Source organism: Typopeltis vanoorti, chromosome 1 (genome assembly GCF_054136105.1).
Source record: "Typopeltis vanoorti isolate ZY-2024b chromosome 1, IOZ_Tvanoo_1.0, whole genome shotgun sequence".
Classification (NCBI taxonomy): Eukaryota; Metazoa; Arthropoda; class Arachnida; order Uropygi; family Thelyphonidae; genus Typopeltis; species Typopeltis vanoorti.
The window spans coordinates 144,479,498-144,504,484 of NC_143549.1; the positions used below are offsets into that span (position 1 = coordinate 144,479,498).

Consider the following 24,987-nt stretch of genomic DNA (forward strand, 5'->3'; position numbering starts at 1 on the left):
TAGAGGTCTGTTGATGGTAATAGTAAAAAAGTAATAATATAACTAACTAATAATCTGACCTAATCTTCAATCCTCACCTACTCATAGTGTACTCCATTAATAGGTATCTATCTGGATACTAAACAAACAATTCTGGCAATTTGGGATATAGCTGATTTGTTTGCTTAAACCAATATCACATGGTGATACATGACAGAATTTCATGCTGGCTGGGGCATCATCCTGCTGTTTTTATCAGGGAACTAGAAAACAGCAAAAAGTGGGCTACTGCAACAAATTCAAAGTTCAAGATTGGCACCATCAACATAAGAAGCATCAACAGAAAATAGAAATTGATCTAGCAGGAGAATTGGATAAGTACCAGATCATCATAATAAATGTTATGAAACAAAGAAGACAAAACAGGTGAGATTTTTCTAAGTAACAAATATAAGATATTATATTCAGGCTGTAACAATTAGGGAAAAGAAAGACTAGCTATAATATGCAACACTGAAATGGGGGTAATCTTCTTGAATGGCAGACAGTATCGAGAAGAGTGATGTGAGCAATTATTAAAATGGAAATCTGCACAGTGAGACTAATTCATGCCTATGCTGGCACAGAAGGTTCTACTAAGGAAGAATGGGAGGAATTTTTTGAGGAATTAAAGAAGACAGCCAACACAAAGAAAAAGAAATAGTTGTCTTTGTTGGAGATAGAAATAGAAGAGTAGGAAACGATTACCAGACAAATGGAAATGCTTTGGGAAAATTTAGAGAAAAGAGCAAAGCTGATAATTATTATTATTAACCAAGATCCCATGGAGTCAAAGACTCATCTAGGAGGCCCTTTTATCAAACACACAGCTCACCATACTGTGCGTTAAATACACTCAAATTCTCTGTAGACAGCACACTCTCTGGCAAGGCATTCCAATCATTCACAACTCTGCATGAAAAAAACCTGCTTCTCACTCCCCCACTCACACCCTCTTTATACAGTTTCCAGGGATGACCTCTGGTTCTCCCCATGATCTCCCACTATTTTCTGTAGAACCTCTCCAGCATTAATCCTATAACAATCCCCTTACTAACTTGTAGGTCTCTATCATATCTCCCCTCTTCCTCCTGTCCACCAGACTGCAAGTTGCATCTTCTCAATCTTTCCTCATACTCGACATTCCAGAGGTCAGAAACTACCTTAATCAGTCACCTCTGGACCCTTTCCAACATCTCTATATCCTTCTGAAAACCAGGTGACCAAATCTGGGCACAATAGTCCATATGTGGCCTAATCAAAGCCTTATACAATGGAACAAGAATCTCCCTACTTCTACAAGTCAGTGTCTTAGCATCATTCCCAGAAGCCTTTGTGTTGTCTTCACAATTTTGGCTATGTGTCCCCTAAATTTCAGATCCTTATCCACTATCACTCCCAGATCTCTTATTTCCTCCACCTCCGACAATAATATCCTCATCAAGCATAAATTCTGCATCCCATTTTTGTTTTCCAAATTTTAAAACCTTACATTGAACTCACATTCCATGCCCAATCACTCAATTTATTCAAGTCTTATGGAAGGATGTAAGACTACAACATCTTCTCTAATCTTCATGGTTTGTTTCAACTTTGCATCATCTGCAAACAACTGAATATCTCAATCCAAATCTTCACCAATATCATTAATATACAAGTTAAACAGCAGTGGCCATAGACCCCTGAGGCACACCACTAGTAACCTTCCTTTTCCTGGATATTGCTCCCCCATACACAACTTGTTGATACCTATCAGATAGCCAGTCTCCAATTCAATGCACTAATCTAATATCCAACCCCATCCACTCCAGTTTGGCTATCAACTTATCATACAGTAATCTATCAAAAGTCTTTGCAAAATCTAAGTATATTATTGTGTATCCTTCTCCTCTGTCCATGGAAGCAGTCACCTTATTGTAATAAGTAAGTAGAACTAAAACATGACCTCCCTTTAGTAAATCCATGCTATCCATGAAAGATAATACCATTGTTGTCAACCCAATTCTGAATCCTAGTTCTCACAAGCTTCTCCAACAACTTAACTACAATGCCTGACACACAGGTAGGCCTATCGTTTGAGTCCTATCACCTCTTTTATGAAGTGGCACAATCTTGTCATCCTTCAACTCCTTAGGAACTTGACCCAGTGCAAGACTCATATTAAAAAAATTTTTATGTCAAGGCCAGCATCAACTCTCTGGCACATTCCTTTAGAATACTTGGTGATATATTAGCAAGTCCCACAGCCTTATTTACATCTAGTTTGCTCAACTCTCCATACACCTCTTGCTCACTTACAGTTAGTCTCTCTCTTCCCCATCATCAATTGCTCTTAATTTCTCCATGAAGTTACATTCACAAGATTGAAAGACCTTTATGAACTGCTCATGAAGTATCTCCACCACACCTTCTGCAACAGCTGTCTTTATAACATTTTCTCCAATCAGTGTCATTCTTCCATAATCATTCTTTCTTTTGCTGGTTGCATATCGAAAGAACTTCTTAGGATTCCTTTTGGCTTCATTAGCTAACTGCTGTTCATACCTTTCTTCAGCTACCCTCACCAACCAAGTCACGTGCCTTGCCTGATCTTTGTAGTCCTCATGGAATTGGTTATTTCCACTTTTCTTATGCTGCCTCCATAATGCCCTTTTTTCTGTAACTCATGCTTAGGTGTCCATTTCACAGGTAGATTCACTTTAATCTATATTTCCGAAATATTGGAAATATAGATTAAAGTTTAATTTAATTTATATCACAGGTGTGGTTAGGGCATTGTCATTTGAACAGATAAGTTTAGCCCTGCTGTGTGCGATGGCATCTCCATGGATGATAGTAATTCTCATAGAAAGGCTTAGACGTTGGTTAAGACTTAACCAAGGCTTAGGGTTAACCAAGGCTCTAAGCCTTAACCAAGGTTAAGGCTTAGACTTATCTGTTCAAATGACAATGCCCTAACCACAGAACTGAACCACATCCTCAACACTTTTTAAGCCAATGGCTACCCCCCCAAAAAATCCAAAAAATATTGAAACCAGTAAACCACAACCCCCCTTCACAACAAGGATTACTCTAAATCCATCACCATCCGAGGCACCTCAGAAAAAATTATCAAAATCTTAAAAAAACATGACTTGACCTCATATTACAGACATATAGAAAATTGGCGTCCCTTATCCACTCCACTAAAGACCAACCACTTCCCCTAGACCTATCTGGTGTATACCAGGTCCCTTGCAGCTGTAAGCTGTCCTACTTTGGCCAAACAGGCAGGACAGCAAATATCAGAATTTCAGAACACAAGGACAACATCCAGTTTCACTAGTACAGCCACTCTGGTCTTGCAGACCATGCTCTGGATAGATGCCACAGAATACGCTGGGGGAAAGCCACGTTAATACACCATAGTAAATTGAAATTCGAAAGGCTATTCATGGAATCAGCCTCAGCCCTAAGAAACATGCCAAACCTCAACAAATTTGGTTGCATGAGACTGCCCCAAATTTGGGAGACTTACATCAGAAGACCTTCAGTCCAACGGTCAAGAATACCTACATAGCCCACTAGGGGGCACCATCAGGACTTTTAGGTGAAACAATAGCTTCCTGCTTCGTCCTCATTTACTGTTGTGTAGTGCCTGCATGCACGTGTCTTTATTTTAAGTTCCTTTGAAGATGGCAACGTGACGTTGCTGAAATATGGAAATATAGATTAAAGTTTAATTTAATTTATATCCCTTGTACGTTGCGAATTCCTTAAGTTATTTAATAAACCTATGTCATACACCTTTCAAATGGTCCATCATTTTTTTTTTTGTTTGTTTTATAGAAAGCCAACAAAAAACAGAAGATATATATGCATCACATCATCATCCAGTTCAACAATACTGTATCCTAAAAGCACTAATACACAGAGCCATAGCTATTTGTTCCAATGATGCAGCCCTTGCCACTGAACTCACCTTTTCTCTACATTTTAAGAAAATGATTATAACTCCTATAAAACAGATGAAAGTGCTAAATGCACTTGCAATCTTATCATCTTCCTGAGTTGCAATAAGATTGCTATCACTTTCATATATATCAAGGCACTTCAGAAAAAAATAGCCAGAATGCTCAGTATACATTATCTTTACACTACATCTACATCTTTGCAACTACTCATCCAATTAGCAACTCTCATCTATTCACTCAAGGGACAAACCCCATTTTTTCTCTCTCTCTCTCTCTCTCTCTCTCTCTCTCTCTCTCTCACACACACACACACACATCCAGGAGTTTATGAAGTCCTTTGCACCTGTGAATTGACTTATGATGGATAAACAGGAAGATCAGGATGAGTTGAAAACATGAAGGCCAGAAATTATGAATGGTATGATTGCAGAGCTGTGTGAGCAGAAAGAAGTGCAGTTTGTGGATGTATGTCATGCATTTGAGGAAAAAAAGACCTAAGTTCAATTCTTGTCATGACGGGAGGGATCTTTATGTAGACTTTTTTCAATCGAAGGTGAGTTAGCCAATCTCATACAGAGGTAGCAGGGTTTTTTCTCCCGGAAACTAGGGTTTTTCATCCTTTATACAGACAAATCAGCCCTTCAGGAACATGCAATTTACAGAACAAAAAATATTAGCAGTGGTGGGCAATAGATGGCACTGATGTTGATGATTGGTAGTAGAGGTTCAGTGGAAACGGACAGTTGTACAATAAGTGTCCTCCAGCGATGAGTCTTCGGACTCCTTGGAGGTGTCAAGAGTAATAATAAAAAGAATGGAATTATACAGATGTGATGGATTGTGTTTTAATGGCTTTCGAGTGAGTGAACTAGAGAAACTGTTGCTACGCAGAAGTGCAGTGTTGTGATGCAAACAAGAGATCAGAAGTAAGAGATGAATGAAAGATCAGGAGAGTATTACCAAAGGGATTGAAGTGTCTGGCAATGGAAACAGTAGTGTGAGAGGTAAAGGGAATGCAAGAGGAACAGGAGAAACGGGGGGGGGGGTAGACAGGGAGAAACATCATAAAAAGAGAGAGAAAGTGGATATTGGAAGTAGTAGTGAATTGTTGTGTCCCAATTTACTATTATTAGGCTTTCAACTATCCTTACATGTGAAACTACTTGTCTTTATCCAAATCTTATCTATATATGAGATATCACCCAAATACAAATATTCAAGTTTCTTCTCCCCTTAGTGTCCCTAAATATTTATTTTATACTGCGCCTTTCAGGACATTTACTTCAAGATTTAAATTCAAAAACAAGGAGCAATTACCAAAATATGTCTGAGTGTGAAACTAATATGCAGTCGTGACCTTTATCTCGTAACTTAACAACCCCCCCCCCCCCGTGTGATTAGGTTCGTACATTTTTACAAGTGGTGCATTGAGCTGCAATCTCAGACAACTGTATTTTCAATGAACAAAAGTTTGTGAACAAAATGAACAAAATGAACAAAACGATATCTCAGCCTTATTTCAGTTCACAATGAACCCAGGCTATTTCGTTTGGCAGGGAAAATTCTACAAACAAATAGAGGGGACAGCCATGGGTTCACCACTCTCCCCACCCTTGGCCAATTTCTTTATGGAGACCTTTGAAGAAAAAGCCTTAGCCTCTGCCCCACAAAAACCAACCATATGGCTTCGCTACGTTGATGATGTGTTCGCTATTTGGCCACATGGCTCTGAAACACTTCTCTCCTTCTTAACACACTTAACACCCAGAATCAAATTCACTCTGAAAAAAGAGGAAAACAACAGCCTCCCTTTCCTAGACACACTAGTCACCCGCCAGCCTAATGGATCCTTGGTTTTCTCAGTTTACAGAAAACCCTTTTCCATACTCTGTTTGTATAAGTATGTGAATCCAAATCTCCATCATAACCTCTACTAAAGCGCTTTTTGTTGATGTAACAGTTTCGAGCAAAATGTCCCAGTTTGTTACAACTGAAACATCTTGGGGCTCTCTACCGCTGCTTTGGTCACTAACTCTCCCTTGATTTTGAGGATTAGCTGTTGTTTGTTGTGGGGTGATTTCTGACAGCCTCTGCATTACAGAATCCATTCGATCAAGAAGAGGTCTTTGCAGATGCTCAACTTCTTCTTTAATTAACTTAGTGGTTTCCTCAGCTCTGCTGTAATCAGGCTCTGGGATCTTTACAGATAACGTTCACAATTGTCTCATCACCTCGTTTAACCGATCTATAATGCCATGCCAAGCCGCTTTCTGCCACGGCATGAGAGTGCAGTCTTGGGCCATTCACCTTAAACATAATAGTCAGTTAAGGGGTTAAAAGATAAGTTTAAGGGAGAATTTCAGAAATTATTATTTATTTTGGTGGACAACTTTTAGTAGAAACTGTCGCTAAATTTCATTCGATAATGGTAGAACACTTGCATCATATCCAAACATCACAAAAAAAAAGAGCATTGCTCATTATTTAGGTGATAAAATACAAAATGAAATCATCTGTATAATTTCTGAAGCTATAAAACAAAAAAAATGTAGAAATGGTTAAAGAGGCGAAATATTATTCATTAATTCTTGACACTACTCCGGATATAAGCCACACAGAATAATTATCTATTGTTATTAGTTTTGTTAGTTAAAATAAATATACAAATATAGCAGAAATTCATGAACATTTTTTGGGTTTTTAATTTCAAGGATTATTTCGATTTATAAAAAATTATTTAAAATTATTGAATATTAACATTTTGGATTTATGCGGCTAAGCTTATGATAACGGTTCAAATATGAGAGGCAAACATAATGGACTGCAGAAAAAAATCCTTGAAATAAATTCAAGGGCTTTTCTTATTCGGTGTGCTGCTCATTCATTAAATTTGGTAGTTAATGATGCAGCTAAGATATCCTGTGAAACTAAATTTTTTGGGAGTAATACAGGAATTATATAATTATTTTTCAATATTAGCCTTGGGCTATATTAAAAAACATTCGTGTTTTAAATTTGAAACCACTTTCTGCTACTGGGTGAGAAAGTAGAGTAGAAGCAATAAAGCCACTTAAAAATAATATCAAGGAAATTTACCAGGCTCTTTTTGATATTACAGAAGATGAAACTAAAGATATTGATTCTAGAGTTCAGGCAGACAACTTAATTTCAAAAATTTATTCGTTTAAATTTATTTCCTCTGTTCATGTTTGGTACGAAATCTTAAGTCTTGAAAATGTTGCAAGCAAAATAATGCAGAATCCGACATTTGATATAGGAAAAATTACAGAAAATCTTGATTATGTTATACAAGAATAAAATACTCACCGAACAGATCAATATTTTGAAAATATTATTGATCGTTTGCAAAAGAAGTAGCAAACGATCTTAATATTGATCCTATTTTCCCAGACATTTGCAAAAGAACAAAAACAAAAATGTTTAGTTACGAAGCATCAGATGAGACAACACATGATCCTAAACAAAATTTTAAAATATATTTTTTCTTTGCAATTTTAGACATAACAATAACGTCAGTCACAGAAAGATTCATACTCTTAAAACAACACAGCAAGGACTTTAAAGTTATAAGAGACATTAGCAAATTAAAAGATTAGAGCGATGAAGATTTAGTGAAACATTGTAAAGATTTGCACTTAAAACAGCGCCAATCAAGATTCCGACAATCGCGATATTGATGGTATAACTTTATTTGAGGAAATTAAAACTTTACAATGTTTTATTAAAAATGAGTCGGCTCCTCAGGATGTTTTAAATTATATATAGGAAAATAAATTAACCGACACGTTTCCGAATACTGCGATTGTGATGTTTATTTATTTACCATTACCAATATCCATAGCAGTGGCACACTCAGGATTTAATCTTGGAGGGGGCCGAGCATTCATGATTAATCTTTGGGGGAGGGGCGAGTCGAGTAGATGATTTGAGAATACACACTACGCATTGCATACAACCTATGAATGAGCATCTGCAGTGGTTACCAATAAATGATACCAGTGAAGTTCTCTGACCAGGCTCAGACAAACGAAGTAGTGCTCGGTGTCCACCAGAGCACTGCTTCATTTGCCTTGCTTTCACAGCGGCAGAGATTCCCAAGAGCTATAGGGTAACCCACCTTATGTGACTGCTAATTCATGAGTAGAAATAGAAGATATGCCAAGACACAACATAAATAAAAAAATGAATTTTAGTTAGGAAAAGATTTTAAAAAAATTTTCTAGTGTTTTCTTTCCTTTTTCTTTTTTTTTTGGGGGGGGGCCCTAGGCCCTTTCCCTGGGTGCGCCACTGATCCGTAGCATCAGGGGAAAGAAGTTTTTCAAAACTGAAACTAATAAAAAATTATTTGCAGTCAACAGTGTCTGGAGAGCATCTAACAGATTTATCAATTGAAAATAATATTATGGATTCGTTAGGCATTAAAGATATTATTAAATATTTTGTGGCGGTTAAAGTAAGATGGATAAATATGTAAAATAAATCTACATTTATCCTAATTGTTATATAGATAAAAGCATATCTCCAAATTATCTTTGTTATGTAATATTTCTTTTTATATTAAAATAAAAGTAATTTTTGTTTATTTATATATATATTCTGTTGCATTTATATATCAAGGAATAAACATTGTTGAAAATTTTTATTATTAAAAATTCCTTATTAACGAATTTCAGTTGCAATGTTCTACTACTGTTAAATAAAATTTATTTTTATGTATGCATATAAACTGTTTTGTACTTTTAAAAAAGTAAAATTTTTCGCAAAAAGTTTTCACGGAAACTTATTTTATGGAGGCGCTGAAAAACGTTTTGCACAAGGAAGCCTCCTACCCACGGCACGGCACTGCATATGAGCACAAATGATGCTGAACGTTCTGAACGCATTGTTGAGGTCACTACTGCAGATATTATTGAAAAAATCCATGATATGGTGATGGATGATAGAAGAGTGAAGGTGCGTGAAATTGCTAAGGCTGTGGGCATCTCAAATGACCGTGTACATAATATTTCACATGAACATCTACATGTGAGAAAACTATCCGCAAGATGGGTGCCACATTTGCTCACACTTGCTCAAAAGTGTCAACGTGTGAACTGTTGCAAGGACAGCTTGAAGCTGTTTCAACGGAATCCAGAGGAATTTTTGCATTATTTCGTGACAGTGGATGAAACATGGATTCATCACTACCAGCCTAAGAACAAGGAACAGTCAAAACAATGGGTTGCAAGCAGGGAATCTGCACCAAAGAAAGCGAAAACCATTCCTTCAGCAGGAAAGGTTATGGCCACCGTCTTCTGGGATGCTCATGGCATAATCTTCATAGACTTCTTGGAAAAAGGCAAAACAATTACCGGAGTGTATTATGCATCTTTTCTGGATCATTTAAATAATGAAATAAAGGAAAAATGACCACACTTGGTGAAAAAGAAGATTCTTTTTCACCAAAAGAAGATTCCTTTTCACCATGACAACACACCCACTCACTTTTCTGCAATTGCGACTGCAAAATTGTTCGATTTAGGAGAGATGCGAAAGGACTTCATAGCATAAATCGAACAATTTTGCAGTCGCAATTGCAGAAAAGTGAGTGGGTGTGTTGTCATGGTGAAAAGGAATCTTCTTTTGGTGAAAAAGAATCTTCTTTTTCACCAAGTGTGGTCATTTTTCCTTTATTTCATTATTTAAATGATCCAGAAAAGATGCATAATACACTCCGGTAATTGTTTTGCCTTTTTCCAAGAAGTCTATGAAGATTATGCCATGAGCATCCCAGAAGACGGTGGCCATAACCTTTCCTGCTGAAGGAATGGTTTTCGCTTTCTTTGGTGCAGATTCCCTGCTTGCAACCCATTGTTTTGACTGTTCCTTGTTCTTAGGCTGGTAGTGATGAATGGAAAAATGGCTGGCAGGAAAGAGATTTTCATCAAACGATGAGGTGATTGCCGAAACAACTGCCTATTTTGAAAAGTTGGACAAATCATACTATATGGACGGGATCAAAAAACTCAAGCATCATTGGACTAAGTGTATAGACCTCAACAGAGACTATGTTGAAAAATAAAAAATGTTTGTTCCCAAAAAATTATGTTTTCTTCATTTTTGCACGGACTTATCGAACAACCCTTGTATGTGGAAGTAAAGGCTGGTGATTATGATAAGCTTAGAAGACAACTTGAAGTAATAGCATGGAATGAGGAATTGAGTGGTAAGGAAATAAATGCTCCTTGGGAACTGACAAAGAAATACATAACAGCATTAAAGTATGAATGTATTCCAAAGGTCAGCAGGCTGAATAAGGTAGATGTAAAATTAATGAATAAGGGGATTAAGCTTGATATCTAGAAGAAGAAGAAAGCACTTTGAAGGCGGCAGAAGATGAACAATTGTAATAATCAGTTGCATGAAGAGTATAACAAGCAGGCTAGGAGAGTGACTCAGTTGGTAAAGATAACGAAAGTGCAGTATGAGCAGAATTTAGCAAATCAGGACAAGAAAAACCCTCATGAGTTTTTCGATATGTGGCAAGTAGAAAGACTGGTTATTGTAAGATGATGTTGATGGATGAAAGTGGGAGATTGTTAACTGATGTAGAGAACATTGTTGTGGTTTTCAGTTAGCAGTTTATCAGGATGTTCCAGCCTCAATATGAAATCAGAATCTCAAGTGTAGAGAATGAAATGAAAGAAGACTTAATGGTGAGCAAGAAAGAGGTATATAAGGAGTTAAGTAAGCTAGATGTCAATAGGAAATGTCTTCTAAGTGGTTAGCATCAGATTCGTCCTACCTGTTTCACAAGAGTCTTGCAACAGCACAAGTTCCAAAGGAGTGGAAGGAAGGCAGAATTGAACCCCTTTATGAAGGTGGGGATAGGGCTAAGGCATCAAATTATAGGGTGATCCATATATTTGGAGTTCTAGTTAAGGTATTGGAGAGATTGGTGAGAGATAGGATACAAAAGTGGGTTAACAATAGTGATATTCTTTGTGCTTGTTAGCATTGGTTTGTTAAAGAGAGGTTGTGTTTTACTAACCTGCTCATGCACTATCACAAGGTTACAAATGTATTGCACGAGGCAAAATCTAAGTATACCACATATACAGTGGTATACTTAGATTTTGCGAAAGCTTTTGATGGATTGCTACACCACAAGTTGGTAATTAAACTGTGTTTAATTTACTGTGTTATCCATTAAACTAAACTGTGTTATCCATTCCCATCTGAAGCAGATGGGAATAGATAACAGATTAGTGAGTTGAATAGGTAATTGGCTATGAATAGGTATCAGCAAGTTGTGTATGGGGAGGAAGCACTATCTTGAAAGAGGAAAGTCACTAGTAGTATGCCATAGAGATCTGTTTTAGGACCTTTGTTATTTAATTTGTATATTAACGATATTTTTAACTGGTGACATCAAACTGTTTGCAGTTGATGCATAACTGGGGATGACAATGAGGAATCTAGCAGATGTTGTGGCCTTAGAGGACAACTTGAATAGATTGTACGAGTAGGTAACAGTATGCAACTGTCAGTTTAATGTTGCAAAGTGTAAGTTTCTGAAATTTGGTAGGCAAGAATAAGATGCAAATAATATACTTGGTGAGGAAATTTTGGATGAAGTTGATGAGACAAGAGATGTTGTAGTGTGGTAGACAAGGATCTGAAGTTCAGAGGTCACATTGCACAAGTTGTGAAGTCCTTGCATCAGATAATTGCAACAAGGCATAGGACCTTAACATGCAGAAATAAAGAGTCTCTGGTCCCATTGTATAAGACTTTGATCAGGTCTCATATGGATTATTGTACACAGATTTGGTCCTCATTGTCATGGTATATTGGAAAGGGTCTAGAGAAGACTGACTAAGCTAGCAACTGGTCTTTGGAATGTGTCTTTTAAGTCATAAAATATTACCTGTCCATCAAATATTTTTGTCAAAGCTGTATAACTGAGAGCAGACCTCCACATAGCCTTTAAAGGAATGCAGAGAACTGACCAGGGCTTCTGACCTAATGTCCAATCCTCACCTTCTCGTGGTGCACCCTATTGGGTATCTACTTGGATACTGAACGGACGAGGATGGGCTGGCAATTTGGGATTTAGCCAACCAAATTGTATTCTTATTGGTTAAACCAAAATATAGAATGATGGTACAACATGACAAAATTTCATGCCGGCTGGGGCGTCGCCCGGTTAAACAAGGCCCCCGTTGTTTTTGCCAGGGCACCAAGGCGAACAGCGAAAAGTCAGCTACTGGAACAAATCTGAAAATAAACCCCAACTCAACATCACCAGAGTTAAAGATCAGTACTATCAACGTAAGAAGCCTGAATGGCAAAGAAATGGAGCTAGCTGAGGAATTAGATAAGTACCAGATCGACATAATAGGGGTGACTGAAACAAAAAAGACCAAAACTGGTGAGATCTTTCTGAGCAATAAATACAAAATGTTATATTCAGGCAATGATAATCAAGGAAAAGAAGGAGTAGCCATAGTATTCAACACAAAATATGAGGCTAATCTTCTTGAATGGCAGTCAGTCTCAAGTAGAGTAATGTGGACAAATATGAGAATGGGGAACTGGACAATGAGACTTATTTGTGTCTATGGTCCCACAGAAGGTTCTACTAAGATAGAAGTGGAGGAATTTTTTGAGGCTTTAGAAAAAGCAACTGACACAATGAAAAATGAAAAGTTGGTCCTTGTTGGGGATCTAAATAGCAGAGTAGGAAATGATTGTGAGACATACAAAAATATTTTGGGAAAATTTGGAGAAAAGAGCAAAGCTAATAATAATGGCAAATATCTGTTGGATTTCTGCTCAGGACACGGACTGGTTATTACTGACACCATGTTCCAACATAAAAATGTGCACAAATTCACGTGGAGAGAAGAGGCTAGGAATAAGAAAAGTCTGACTATGTTATTGTTGATAGTGATGTTTTCTCCCTGGTGCAGGACACCAGAGTGTAGAGAGGATTTGAAATTGGAAGTGATCACTATTTAGTCTTGAGCAGGATAAAATTGAATTTCATATTGAAAAGAATAACATGTAAGAAAGTTTTAAAGCGAATAAAAGTTGAGCAGCTCTCAGATGTGAACTGTAGGCTAAAATACACAAAGATTATTGAAGAAAAAATGGAAGAGTTTGAGAACAGGAATCAAACCTTGGAGATTCAGTGGCAAACTCTGAAGAAAACATTAATTGATTCTGATAGAGAGGCATGTGGTGAGGTTATCTGTAAGTATAAAAAAATCAGAACTCCCTGGTGGACACAGGAAGTTAAAGAGGCAGTGAAGGAAAAGAAGAAAGCATTCCAAAAGTTCCTGTCAAATAAGTCAGCTTTTGCTCTTAGAGAATATAGAGACAAATGCAAGAATGCTGAACACTGTGTAAAACTAGCTAAACAAAAGTCATGGGAGGACTTTGGCAAGAATATAGAAAATAAATATCAAGAAGGTGGTAAAATATTCTGGAGGTTGTTGAAGAAGCTTAAGAATGGAGGAAAGAGTGCTGTAAAAGGAATTAGAGATGATAAAAGTGACATGAAAATGGGAGAAAAAGATATCCTTGAAGTATGGAGTAATTACTTTGAAAAACTGCTAAATAAAACAAGCAGTGATGACAGCACAGTGGTAAAAAACACTGACCAGGCATGCAGTCATTAATACATATCCATACTAGAAGTAGAAAAAGCCATCAAAGGCTTGAAATGTGGAAAGGCAGCAGGAGTAGATGATATTCGACCAGAAATGCTGAAGTATGGTGGTATAAGAGTCTTACAGTGGCTGCACTGCATAGTTCAGAAAGCCTGGACAGAGGGACGAATTCCCGATGATTGGAGTAGAGCTCTCATAGTACCCATATATAAAAAGGGAAATAAAACTGCATGTGAGAATTACAGAGGTATTTCCCTACTGAGTGTTCCTGGCAAGATCTATGCAAGTATACTTGAGAAACGGTTGAGAAGAATTGTGGAAGAAAAGCTTGGTGTAGAACAAGCTGGATTCAGGCCAAATAGAGGCTGTCAGGATCAGATCTTCACTTTATGACAAATAGTCGAGAAAGCATGAGAATATAACAAAGATCTGTATTTAAGTTTTGTCGATCTAGAAAAGGCATATGACAAGGTGCCAAGAGAGAAGCTATTCAATACGCTGCAGTTATATGGTGTCAATGGGGCATTATATCAAGCAATACTTAGTCTTTATTTGAGTTGTAAGTCAGCAGTTAGAATTGAAGGAAGTACAGGAAGATGGTTTAATGTTAAATCTGGTGTGAGACAAGGATGTACATTATCCCCTCTGTTATTCATTATCTATATGGATCACATTATGACGGAAAGTGGTATTAAACATGATATCAAAATTGGAGATGTTAATGTCAGCTCTTTGCTTTATGCGGATGATGTTATACTTCTAAATAAATCTGCTACAAGTCTGCAAGATTCTCTGACTAAATTGAATAGCTGTTGTAATAGATATGGTATGAAGGTCAGCAATAAAAAGACAAAGACAATGAAAATAGGCAGAATGATTGAAAATGTCAACTGTGTTGTGAATGGAGAACCTGTGGAACAAGTAAGACATTTCAGCTATTTAGGCACGATTTTTACTGAAGATGGTAAATTAAATATAGAAATAGACAACAGAATCAGTAAAGCTGGTATGGTGGGAAGTCAATTGAATAAATTCATATGGAATAAGAGAGAAATTAGTCGGAACACTAAATTAGCTGTATACAAGACAGTGTTCAAACCAGTTTTAACTTATGGATCTGAGAGCTGGGCCAGAAGTAAAACACTTTACCAAAGACTAGAGACCACAGATTTGAGAGTCCTGAGAAAGATTATAGTCATGAACAGATGGCATCAATGGCAATATCATATTAAAAACGAGGATATTAGGAAAGAACTTGACATTGTCAGCATCCAGGAATGCGTTAGCAGAGCTAATCTCAGGTGGTATGGTCACTTAAACAGAATGGGCGAGGAAAGATTAGCAAAACAAGTGTTCTCTGCAAGGTTGGCAGCAAAACGACCCAGAGGAAGACCAAGATATAGTTGGATTGATACAGTACAAAGTGCTTTAGACGATAGAAATATTAGATCTGATAATGTTGGAGTCTTGACAAGTAACAGACTGATTTGGAGGAAAATTGTAGATAGGAAATTAATAATGATGTAATTTTTTTCATGTAGTACTATCATATCCTGTACACCCCTTGAGGGTACATGGCAGGAATTTGATGATGATGATGATGATGATGAGAAAAATGTGAGCCTACAAACAGATATTTGTTTTATTTTTTGGTTGCAGGGAGATGTTCAGTTATTTGTAGATGATGTGAAGCTTGGAGGGGATTATTATTATTAGTAGTAGTGTCAATATGTTAGCACTTCAAGAAGATTTAAATAAACCAGTCAGATATACAAATGAATTGGGATGTCAATTTCATGCAACCAAATGCAAGTCTTGAAAATTGGGATCCACTGATGAGAATCTGCATACTCTATTGGTGAATCTATATTGGAAGAGGCAAGGAGTTTTTAGTTGACAATCAATAAAAATGTGAAGTTTAGGGGATGCATAGTATTTAAAGTGGTGAAGGTAAGAGGATTACTGCAATACTAAGAATGACTTTGACCATTATAGATAAGAGTAGTGATTCCATTGCATAATTCTCTGAACATCTGGATTATTGTGCTCAGATCTGGTCACTGGGATTTGAAGTGGATAAATTAACCTTGGAGAAGATACAAAGGCAGAAAACAAAAATGAGAATGATATCAAAACTTTACAATGTTCGTTTTGATAATAGATTGAGGACATGCAACTACAGAGCATGACAGATAGAATACATTGGGGTGACATAATTAAGACCGTTAAAGGCATTTACAGGATTGACACTAGGGGAGATTTTTCATGTAGTAGAATAAGGGGAATGAACAAGAGGCCATCCCTGGTGGTTACAAAAGGAGGTGGTGAGGGGAAGAGTGAGAAATGGCTTTTTTGCATGGAGTGGGGATTAGATCAGAATTCATTCACCGAAAGGTGGTGAATCTGCTGATGGTAAATGTGCTTAAGGAGTTATGTAATAGACTTCATATGTCTAACATAGATCTCCTTCAGTGAGTCTTGTGACTCCATACCTAAATTATTAACGAGCATGATTTGGAAATTTACTGTTAAATATGAAACTATATGACCATTGAATAAAATTTCAACAGTGATTGACAGTTCATGGGTGCTTTATCCAAGTTCTGTCATCAGCGAGTGTGAACTAATTTCTCATCTTATGCCTTCATTGCTACTTGAGCACAGTTGTTTAAGTGATTGACATTGCCATGTATTCTTTTACATAATTTTACAACATTCTTTTGGTATGCATTTTCGCATTAGCTATTGCAGTTATGCTCTATAAGATAAAGCACATAGTCCTTCAAATTTCACTTCATGTAGATTATTGGTTCCAGTTAAAAAGAATGAACATGCATTGAGACAAAGAAAGTAGCAATTATTGAACCAGATTTTAAAAAGAAATTTTGTTTAAAAAATAAGCTTTATAAAACTCAAGAAACTATCTATACAAACTCATCCAAAGCAAACTTTTGCATCCATCCATGCTTTATGCAGGATTTGAACCTATAGCCTTTGTAGTGAATTAGCAATGGCTTTCAGTAGCTGTGGTAATATAAGGCAGCTGTATAAAGACATACAAACACAATCCACTTGTCTTAAAACTGTATTCATTTAGGCTTTCTGTCTAATGATTTTTACATATTATATTTTAACTTTATAATAGTCATTTTGTGTTTTCTTAAATTCCGAATGGTCATACTTAAATTTGCTTGTGAATACCAATTTTATAATTTCCCCTTTTTTCCTTTTTATTTAGAACTGCTTCCTGGACCTCCAACCAAAGTAACTGTAGACCTTGTTTCTTCTACTGAGATAAAAATAATGTGGCAGTCACCTCATCAGTCAGTTTCTGTGACACACTATCAGATTAATGTGACACAATTGCAAGAACTCAGTAGTCTTGATCCTTGGGATGGTATTATGGTAAGAACATTTTTTTTTTCTTTAAGTTGTATATAGTTAAGTGTTTTTTAGCCTGACAAGTAATTTATTCATAAGATTTATGAATAAGTTCTTATGTATTCTTACTAATCAGCCAAATCATTTTAAAATGATTTTATTAATTTTAACAACATTATGTAAAAATACCATATAGTTATCATAGAGGCAGTACTTATATCCTTCAAAAAAAGATGATATCAAAATAGTAAATTATCATTAATTAGTTTTCTAATTTTTAATTTTTTATTATCATCTCATTCAGTAATTATTAATAACAGTTTCACTAACCTCTTTTGATATGATGTTATCTTGATCTTAGATAACATTAGATAACTGTATTAATTAGGCATAAAGCTAATGAATACAGTTTTACGACATAAGTGAGTTGTATTTGCATGTCTTTATACAGCTGCCTGATGTTACCTCAGCTACTGAAAGCCACTGCTAGTTTACTACAAAGGCTATGAGTTCAAATCCTGCATAAGGCATGGATGTATTTTTAATGAACTTAACTTGGAAAACGCAATTATTATTAACAGTCAATTTAATCATTCTAGCAGGTTTTTCTGCAGGAGTTGGATAGTATGATGTTGTCAAAAATATTGAAAGAACAACCTGGCATGATGTGATGCTACAAGCATGAAAGTAGAAGCTGTATCAATTATATAATGGCATTCTAGGAATATATATATATATATATATATATATATATATATAAGGGAGATATCTATGAGCACCACATTTGGTTTGCACTAAAATCACATGCAGCAGAACTTGAATGCCTTTGGGCATGACAACAAGAATTCATACTCAGTGATAGTTTCAATGATGTTTAAACTGCAGAAGCTGGAAGATTGGAAATGGATACTTGATTCATGATGTAGTCCATATTCACTGGCCTTGATCTAGCAGCAGCCCAGTAAACACTTTGAGCAGATACCAGATAATAGGTATGGTGGTGGAAAAACCACCATAATATTGTAATGTGGGATGTTATTCATGGTATGGAATTGAAATTCATTGACTAGTTTATTGCAATACCATCCCAAACGAATTTGCTTACACTTGGATAAAGGATTAAACTAAATTTATTATAGTCTAACCAAGTGGAAAATAAACTTCCCACAAATTGCTCGCATTTCACACACTTAAGTTGGACTTGAGGATAACATCATTCTTCTAATGGACTAGCCATCATATGGTTCTAGTTATAAACCTGATAAACACTTGTAGAATAATGGAACTGCACATAAGAAATCATGTGTAATTTTTTATATTCAATTAATCATCTGTACAAATAATCATCTATAATAGTCCAAAATTAGTCCAGATAATCTGTAAACTATGGCTATTTATTGCTATTTATAAGCTTGCTTGGTTACTGTGCCTTTGTAACGAATAATGTCTAATGCATTATATTAATATCTTTATTCTAATTAGCAATGCGCTTTTGCTTTCATAACCTCTCTTACCTATTCTATTTGTATACTATATTTATCCACCTTTTGCATTTACTAGTTGTATGCCCTTTGAACACTGGAAAATTTATTTGTTGAGACTGCACCACCAGTATTTCTATATTGGCATAATACTCAGTAATGCATCCGATAGATTTCTCTCTCACTAGCATAAATTCCTTCAATAAAGTTCACGCAAACAGTCTTAGTTTCTCAAGTACTTAATCTATGCTTGATATGCCTTAGTTATTTCCCACTCACAAGTAGAATTTATTTAGGAACAGTGCATTGTAATTTAAATAATCAGGCAGCACTCTATTGACATATAAATAAAACACATTTATTTACATTAATATCAAAGTACATTAATTAAACGATAGGGAGGTTACTCTCTCTCTACCTATCCATTAGACTTTCAGCATAAAGAAACAAACTTTCCCTTTTCAATTCTAATTAACTATACAATACAACTGCTCAATTACTTCTCTGCTTATTAAATCAAATTATTGAAAACTCTGATTTACTCATTAAGAGGTTAGCTAACCATACCAAGTTATTTCACAAATCTTGCCAATCATTACCATTCCAAATGACTCTTTTATGGACACTTCTTATTACTATTAAACTAATTCTTATCAGTCCATCTATAACATATCTCCTAGATTATAACAGGAAATGTACAAAAAAAATATAGAACAAACTTACAGAGGCTCTGTATCGCACATTCAATCAAGAGTCTTGCACTAAAGTCTCTATGGCTTTTCTTTCATCTCAGGTCATAGGCTTCCTTCAGGAGTGTCTTGCATCAGCAGTATTTCATCAAGAATTGGTGGGCTGTGGACTGCAACTTGCGGTACTCGAACAGCTCCGTCAAGAGGTTGATCTCCCGCGGCAAAAGGACTTCCAAGCAAAACTGCTTTGGGTATTTACATTGGCTGTTCTCTCGTCATTCCCAGATTTTCTCCTCTGGATCCTACTCCCTATGTTTCTGCCTCTAACTGCCAATGACTGGCTCCTTGACTGCTGATTCTGATAGCTCTAGCTGCCACCTTCGATGACTGTAACTGCCACCAACTGGCTTCCTCCTGATGTTCGGCTCAGTCCCTTTTTATTACACCTTCTGCGAGACCTTGCACGAAAGGTTGTAACCACCGAAGAATTCAGCACGACTCCTTGAATTTCTTTTAAGACCAACCCATTCTTCCTTCTCCTCCATGCATTCCTTTGATCGTATCTTGTCAGGCAGCGGAAACTTGTCTGAACCTTTCAGATCTCTCAGGCACTGACTTTGAAGGTGTTTATGCACAGATCTCAAAAGCAACTTTCTCATACACTAAAATCGTAAAAAACTTTCTTATGCCCTCATAGAGCTATTATACAAAGTTCTGGTGGCAAAGCATTGCCTTTGTTTTTGACACTCTAAAATTTTTTTTAAAACAGTAAGTACAGTTATTTCCTATAGGGTTAGTTACAATAATATTTAACATAAAACACATAGAGACAAATAAGGTTATTTTTTGTAACATCCTCATGGGACGACCTCTGTAAAAATCGATGTAAAGTGCTTTGGTACTTCCAAGCTATATCGAGTTTTATAAATCACCTAGCCATATTTCATCCACAGAACTCAAGATAGCAGTGTGCATGAAAATAGAGGTGAATTTCCATCAAACTCATCTGGAGCATGAAAAGCTTGCCACATAGTCTAATTGCTCATTATAGCACTTCACAGTATAAACAACACAAAGAGGAAAAAATACATTTATTAAATTTGCTAATATTTCACTGTTTTTTTTTTTTACCCAGCATCTTCAGAGCACAAATTTTAACTGTGACAAGCATACAGCACTAAACTAAATAATTGTGGAAAATAATTCAAATTGTAACTAAAACAGAACTAATGTCCTTACATGGTGCTCTCTGTGGGCTGGATATAGCCAACGAAATATTAAGTAAGTTCAATAAATGTATTTTTTCCTCTCTCAGTAGTGTTTATCCTGTAAAGAACTATTATGAATAATCAATGACATCTAAGCCTTTCCTTACATATTCAAATTCTGCATGGAGAAGAAACTGCACATAAAGCATGTCAACTAAGTAAATGGAAACTAAAATTGCCAAGCCAACTCAGTTGACTGGCTTTCCTAAAAAAGATGCCAGTACATAAATACCATTCCAAAGTGTCTAAGATTCAGGCTGAAGTTCAGTTCAGCAAAAGCTAAGTGTGTTTACATCGGGGCAAGCTTAGAACTAATTCAAGAACAGATCTGCAATGCTGACATTGAGTTAGCTAAGTTCACTTCCTCCATCACCATGTTACATGAAGAATTTTCCGAAGAACTTTCAGATATCCTTAATCCAGAACTGTGATCTATTCTGTATACTATCTCCAAAAATGCTGCTACTAAAGAATTTGAAAAAGATAAGGACTGCCATCTGAATTTTGTCATTGCTTCCAAAAAAGGTACCAGTTTTGGAAATAATGACTAGCATGGAATGTGGAATCCACAATTCTGCATCTGCTTAATAACATTCATTCTGCAGTGGTTAATAACATTCATTTGCATGCGACTAGTGTTCTGATGAAATCTAAATCTTAAATGGATAAGAATCCTATATTTTTATATAGCCAGTAAGTGAAATTCAAGATCGATAACTACGATCTATGAGTTTCAATGCCGAAAAACTATCGGCAAAGGCAATTCGAAGCAAAGGTGGAGCAAGCTCCCTCACTATTCTTGATATTCTCTCATAATGTAAGACACAGCTCCTAGGAGATGTAATACTGTCATTACATTATGAGGGGAGGTCACTACCCAGACCGGTTTCAACCTTTTTTGAGGTCTCATCAGTGAGTAGGTAGAAAATCAGAGACCTCAAAAAAGGTTGAAACCGGTCTGGGTAGTGACCTCCCCTCATAATGTAATGACAGTATTACATCTCCTAGGAGCTGTGTCTTACATTATGAGAGAATATCAAGAATAGTGAGGGAGCTTGCTCCACCTTTGCTTCGAATTGCCTTCGCCGATAGTTTTTCGGCATTGAAACTCATAGATCATAGTTATCGATCTTGAGTTTCACTTACTGGCTATATAAAAATATAGGATTCTTATCCATTTAATATCTATTCAATTGCCAGAAAACTAGCCTTTTGGCTTTTTATTCTAATTACGAAATCTACATCTCTCAAGAATAACACTCCACCTAAGGAAATAACAGCACTTAAAAAGTTATGTATGAACAAACAAATTATTTTAAAAAAGCAAATAAAGAAAGAGTAACTGTTATTATGGACCAAGTGGATTACAATATGAAAAGCATCATCTCCTTAAGGACTCCTCTACTTATCAGATTGTAGATTGGGATCCTACAAAATCTCAAAAGAAAAATCTGTATAAATTATTAAAACAGTTACATCTTGGTCCAAAGAGAATACCAAAATAGCTTGAACCTCATGTTAAACTATTCTGGATATATGGGATCCCCAAAATTCACAAGCTTTACATCCCTTCATCCAATAGTAGACAGTTCCACCTACAAATTGGCCAAACTAGTGTAGCTCTCCCTCATATAATAAAAATTCTCTACACTTTAAAACATAAATGAAAATAATCTAATCTTGATAGATTATAATAGGGGGTTCTCAACCTGTGGTACGCATACCCCTTGGTGGTATGTGGTAAAATTTTTGGGGATATGCCGTAAGAGCTCAAAAGTCACTAGATCTAGTAACATAGTCGCTAAGTTGGACACTGATACTGTGCAACCATTTCACTGATTATCCAGTAGAATGTTTATAATTTTATGATTTGTTAAATTGTCACTTTTGTGTTTATCAATATTATTATTATTTTATTTTTATTTTTTTTTATTACATAACATCTCCAGGGAGCCCAAAGACTCATCAAGGGAGGGCACCTACTCTACAACTCTCCATCTCCACCAATCCACCACCTGCAACTACCTTCATCATCTACACTAACGCCATCTACCGCTGACCACCCACTAGTATTTTCACAGACAATTGCAAACATCCATGCCCACGTCAGGATTCGAACCCACAAATGTTTGGCTGGAGAGCGGATATGTTAACCATTCGGCCAACCAGGCTGGCATAAATATATGTAATTTATGAATACAAAATTTAATCTATATATGTGTGTATGTGTGTGTGTGTTTGTGTATGTTTTATTTTATTCCCATTGTTATACTATAACTATAGTTTTATCTATCTATACAAGGGGTATGCCAGTTACGTACACATTTCTGGGGGGGGGGGGGTACATGAAGCATAAAAGGTTGAGAACCACTGGATTATAACATTGTCATTTTTGACATTACCTCACTATTCATGAATGTGCCTTTGATAGAGACCAAGACTTCATTAATTTTCCCATACCCCCTCCTTCATAATTGAATTATTCAGATTCACCATGTATTCAGGTTATTTCTTATATATACAAACAGTTGGATGAGAATGCAGTGGTCCTCTCCCCAGCTAACTTCTATTATTATTATTATTAGTAGTGGTGGTAATAGTATCCTAAGATGGCATGGAGTCAAAGATTCGTTTAGGAGATCATTTTGTCACACACACACACACACGTGCACAGCTCATCATACCTTGCCTTAAACACATTCAAATTCTCTGCAGACACCACACTCTCAGGCAAGGCATTCCAATCATACATAACTCTGCATACAAAAAAATCTGTTTCTCACTCCCTTGTTCACACCCTCCTTATACAGCCTCCAGGGATGACCCCTTGTTTTCCCCCTGATCTCCCACCATTTTATGAAAAACCTCTTCAACATTGATTCTATAACAACTCTTTACCAACTTGTACATCTCTATCATATTCCCCTCTTCCTCCTATCCACTAGACTCTCTGTAAATGGCATCTTCTCAACCTTTCTTCATACTCAACATTCAAGAAATCAGAAACTACCTTCATTTAGTCAATCACCTCAGGATCCATTCTAATATCTCTTCATCCTGTTCAAAACTAGGTGACCAAATCTGTGCAGAGTAGTCCATATGTGGCCTAATCAATGCCTTATATCTAGAATCCAGATATAAGGAATAATAATAATAATAAAATCTAGAATCCAGATATAAGGAACTAGAATCTCCTTACTTCTATAGGTCATTGTCTTCCACATTATTGCCAGAATTTGTTGTTGTCCTCACAATTAGGGAATGTTTCCTCTAAATTTGAGACACTTATCCACAATCACCCCAAGATCTCATATTTCCTTTACCTCCAACAATATATCACCGCCGAGAGTAAATTCTACATCACATCTTTGTTTTCCCAAATTTGCATCACGTGCAAGTGATGCAAATTTGGGAAAACAAAATATCCTGATATTTTGTTTATAATACTGAATATCCTCATTCAAATTTCTTCCAATATCATTAACATATAGGTTAAAGAGGAATGGCCTAAAACAGGCCTTTTCTGGGATATTGCTCCTATATACACATCTTGACAGGTATATCTGACTCCTATATACACAAGATGTGTATATAGGAGTCAGATATACCTGTCAGATAGCGAATCTCCAATCCAATGTACTAATCTAATTCCCAAAACTTGTCTGCTATAGTTTGACTATCAACTTATCATGTGGTAATTATCAAAAGCCTTTTCAAAATCTAAATATACTACTGTGTATCCATATCCCATGTCCAATGCAGCAATGACCCTATTGTGGTAAATAAGTAAATGGATTACTAAAACATAAGCTCTGTTTAATAAATCTGTGCTTTCCATCAAAGATATTACCACTGTTCAACCCAATTCTGAATCTTTGTCTCACTAGCCTCTCCAACACTTTAACCACAATATGTGACACATATTGACCTATAATTTGATGCTTGAGTTCTATCACCTCCCTTTTGAATCAGCACAATCTTGCCTTCCTTCTGCTCCTTTAGAACTTGACCTAATGTAAGACTCACATTGAGCAAATATGCCAAGGCAGATGACAAATAATTGTCATATTCCTTCACAATATATGTTCAAGTGCCACAGTTTTATTAAGATCAAGTTTGCTCAATTTCCCCATGTACATCTTACTCGCACACAGTCACTCTCATCTACTCCTCCTCATCCACTGCTTACAAACTTTCCATGATGTCACATATGCAAGAATGAAAGACATTTATGAACTGCTCATTAAATATCTCAACCATATCCTCTACAGCAGGTATCCTTATACCATTTTCTCTAATCAACGTTATCCTACTATAGTCATTCTTTTTTTTGCTGGCTACATGTCGAAAGAACTATCTAGGATTTTATTTTGACTTTATTAGCTAACTGCTGCTCATGCTGCACTTTTGCTACCAGTACCAACTTAGTCACTATCCTTGCATGTTCTTTGCATTCCTCATGGAATTGATTATTACCACTCTTCTTATGTTGTCTTCATAATATCTTTTTTCATTGTATT

At 36.2% G+C, this 24,987-nt stretch overlaps 1 protein-coding gene across 3 annotated transcripts in view; it reads left to right on the forward strand.

Annotated features, from left to right (window-relative positions):
- The window catches only part of LOC150110505 (Ig-like and fibronectin type-III domain-containing protein 1), a 325,466-nt gene that overhangs the window by 119,698 nt on the left and 180,781 nt on the right, over positions 1-24,987 (forward strand). For all 3 annotated transcript variants that reach the window (XM_090394289.1, XM_090394271.1, XM_090394280.1), the window contains exon 9: positions 16,887-17,053. In XM_090394289.1, the coding sequence (XP_090250415.1) occupies positions 16,887-17,053 (167 nt within the window). The remainder of the gene's footprint in view (positions 1-16,886; positions 17,054-24,987) is intronic.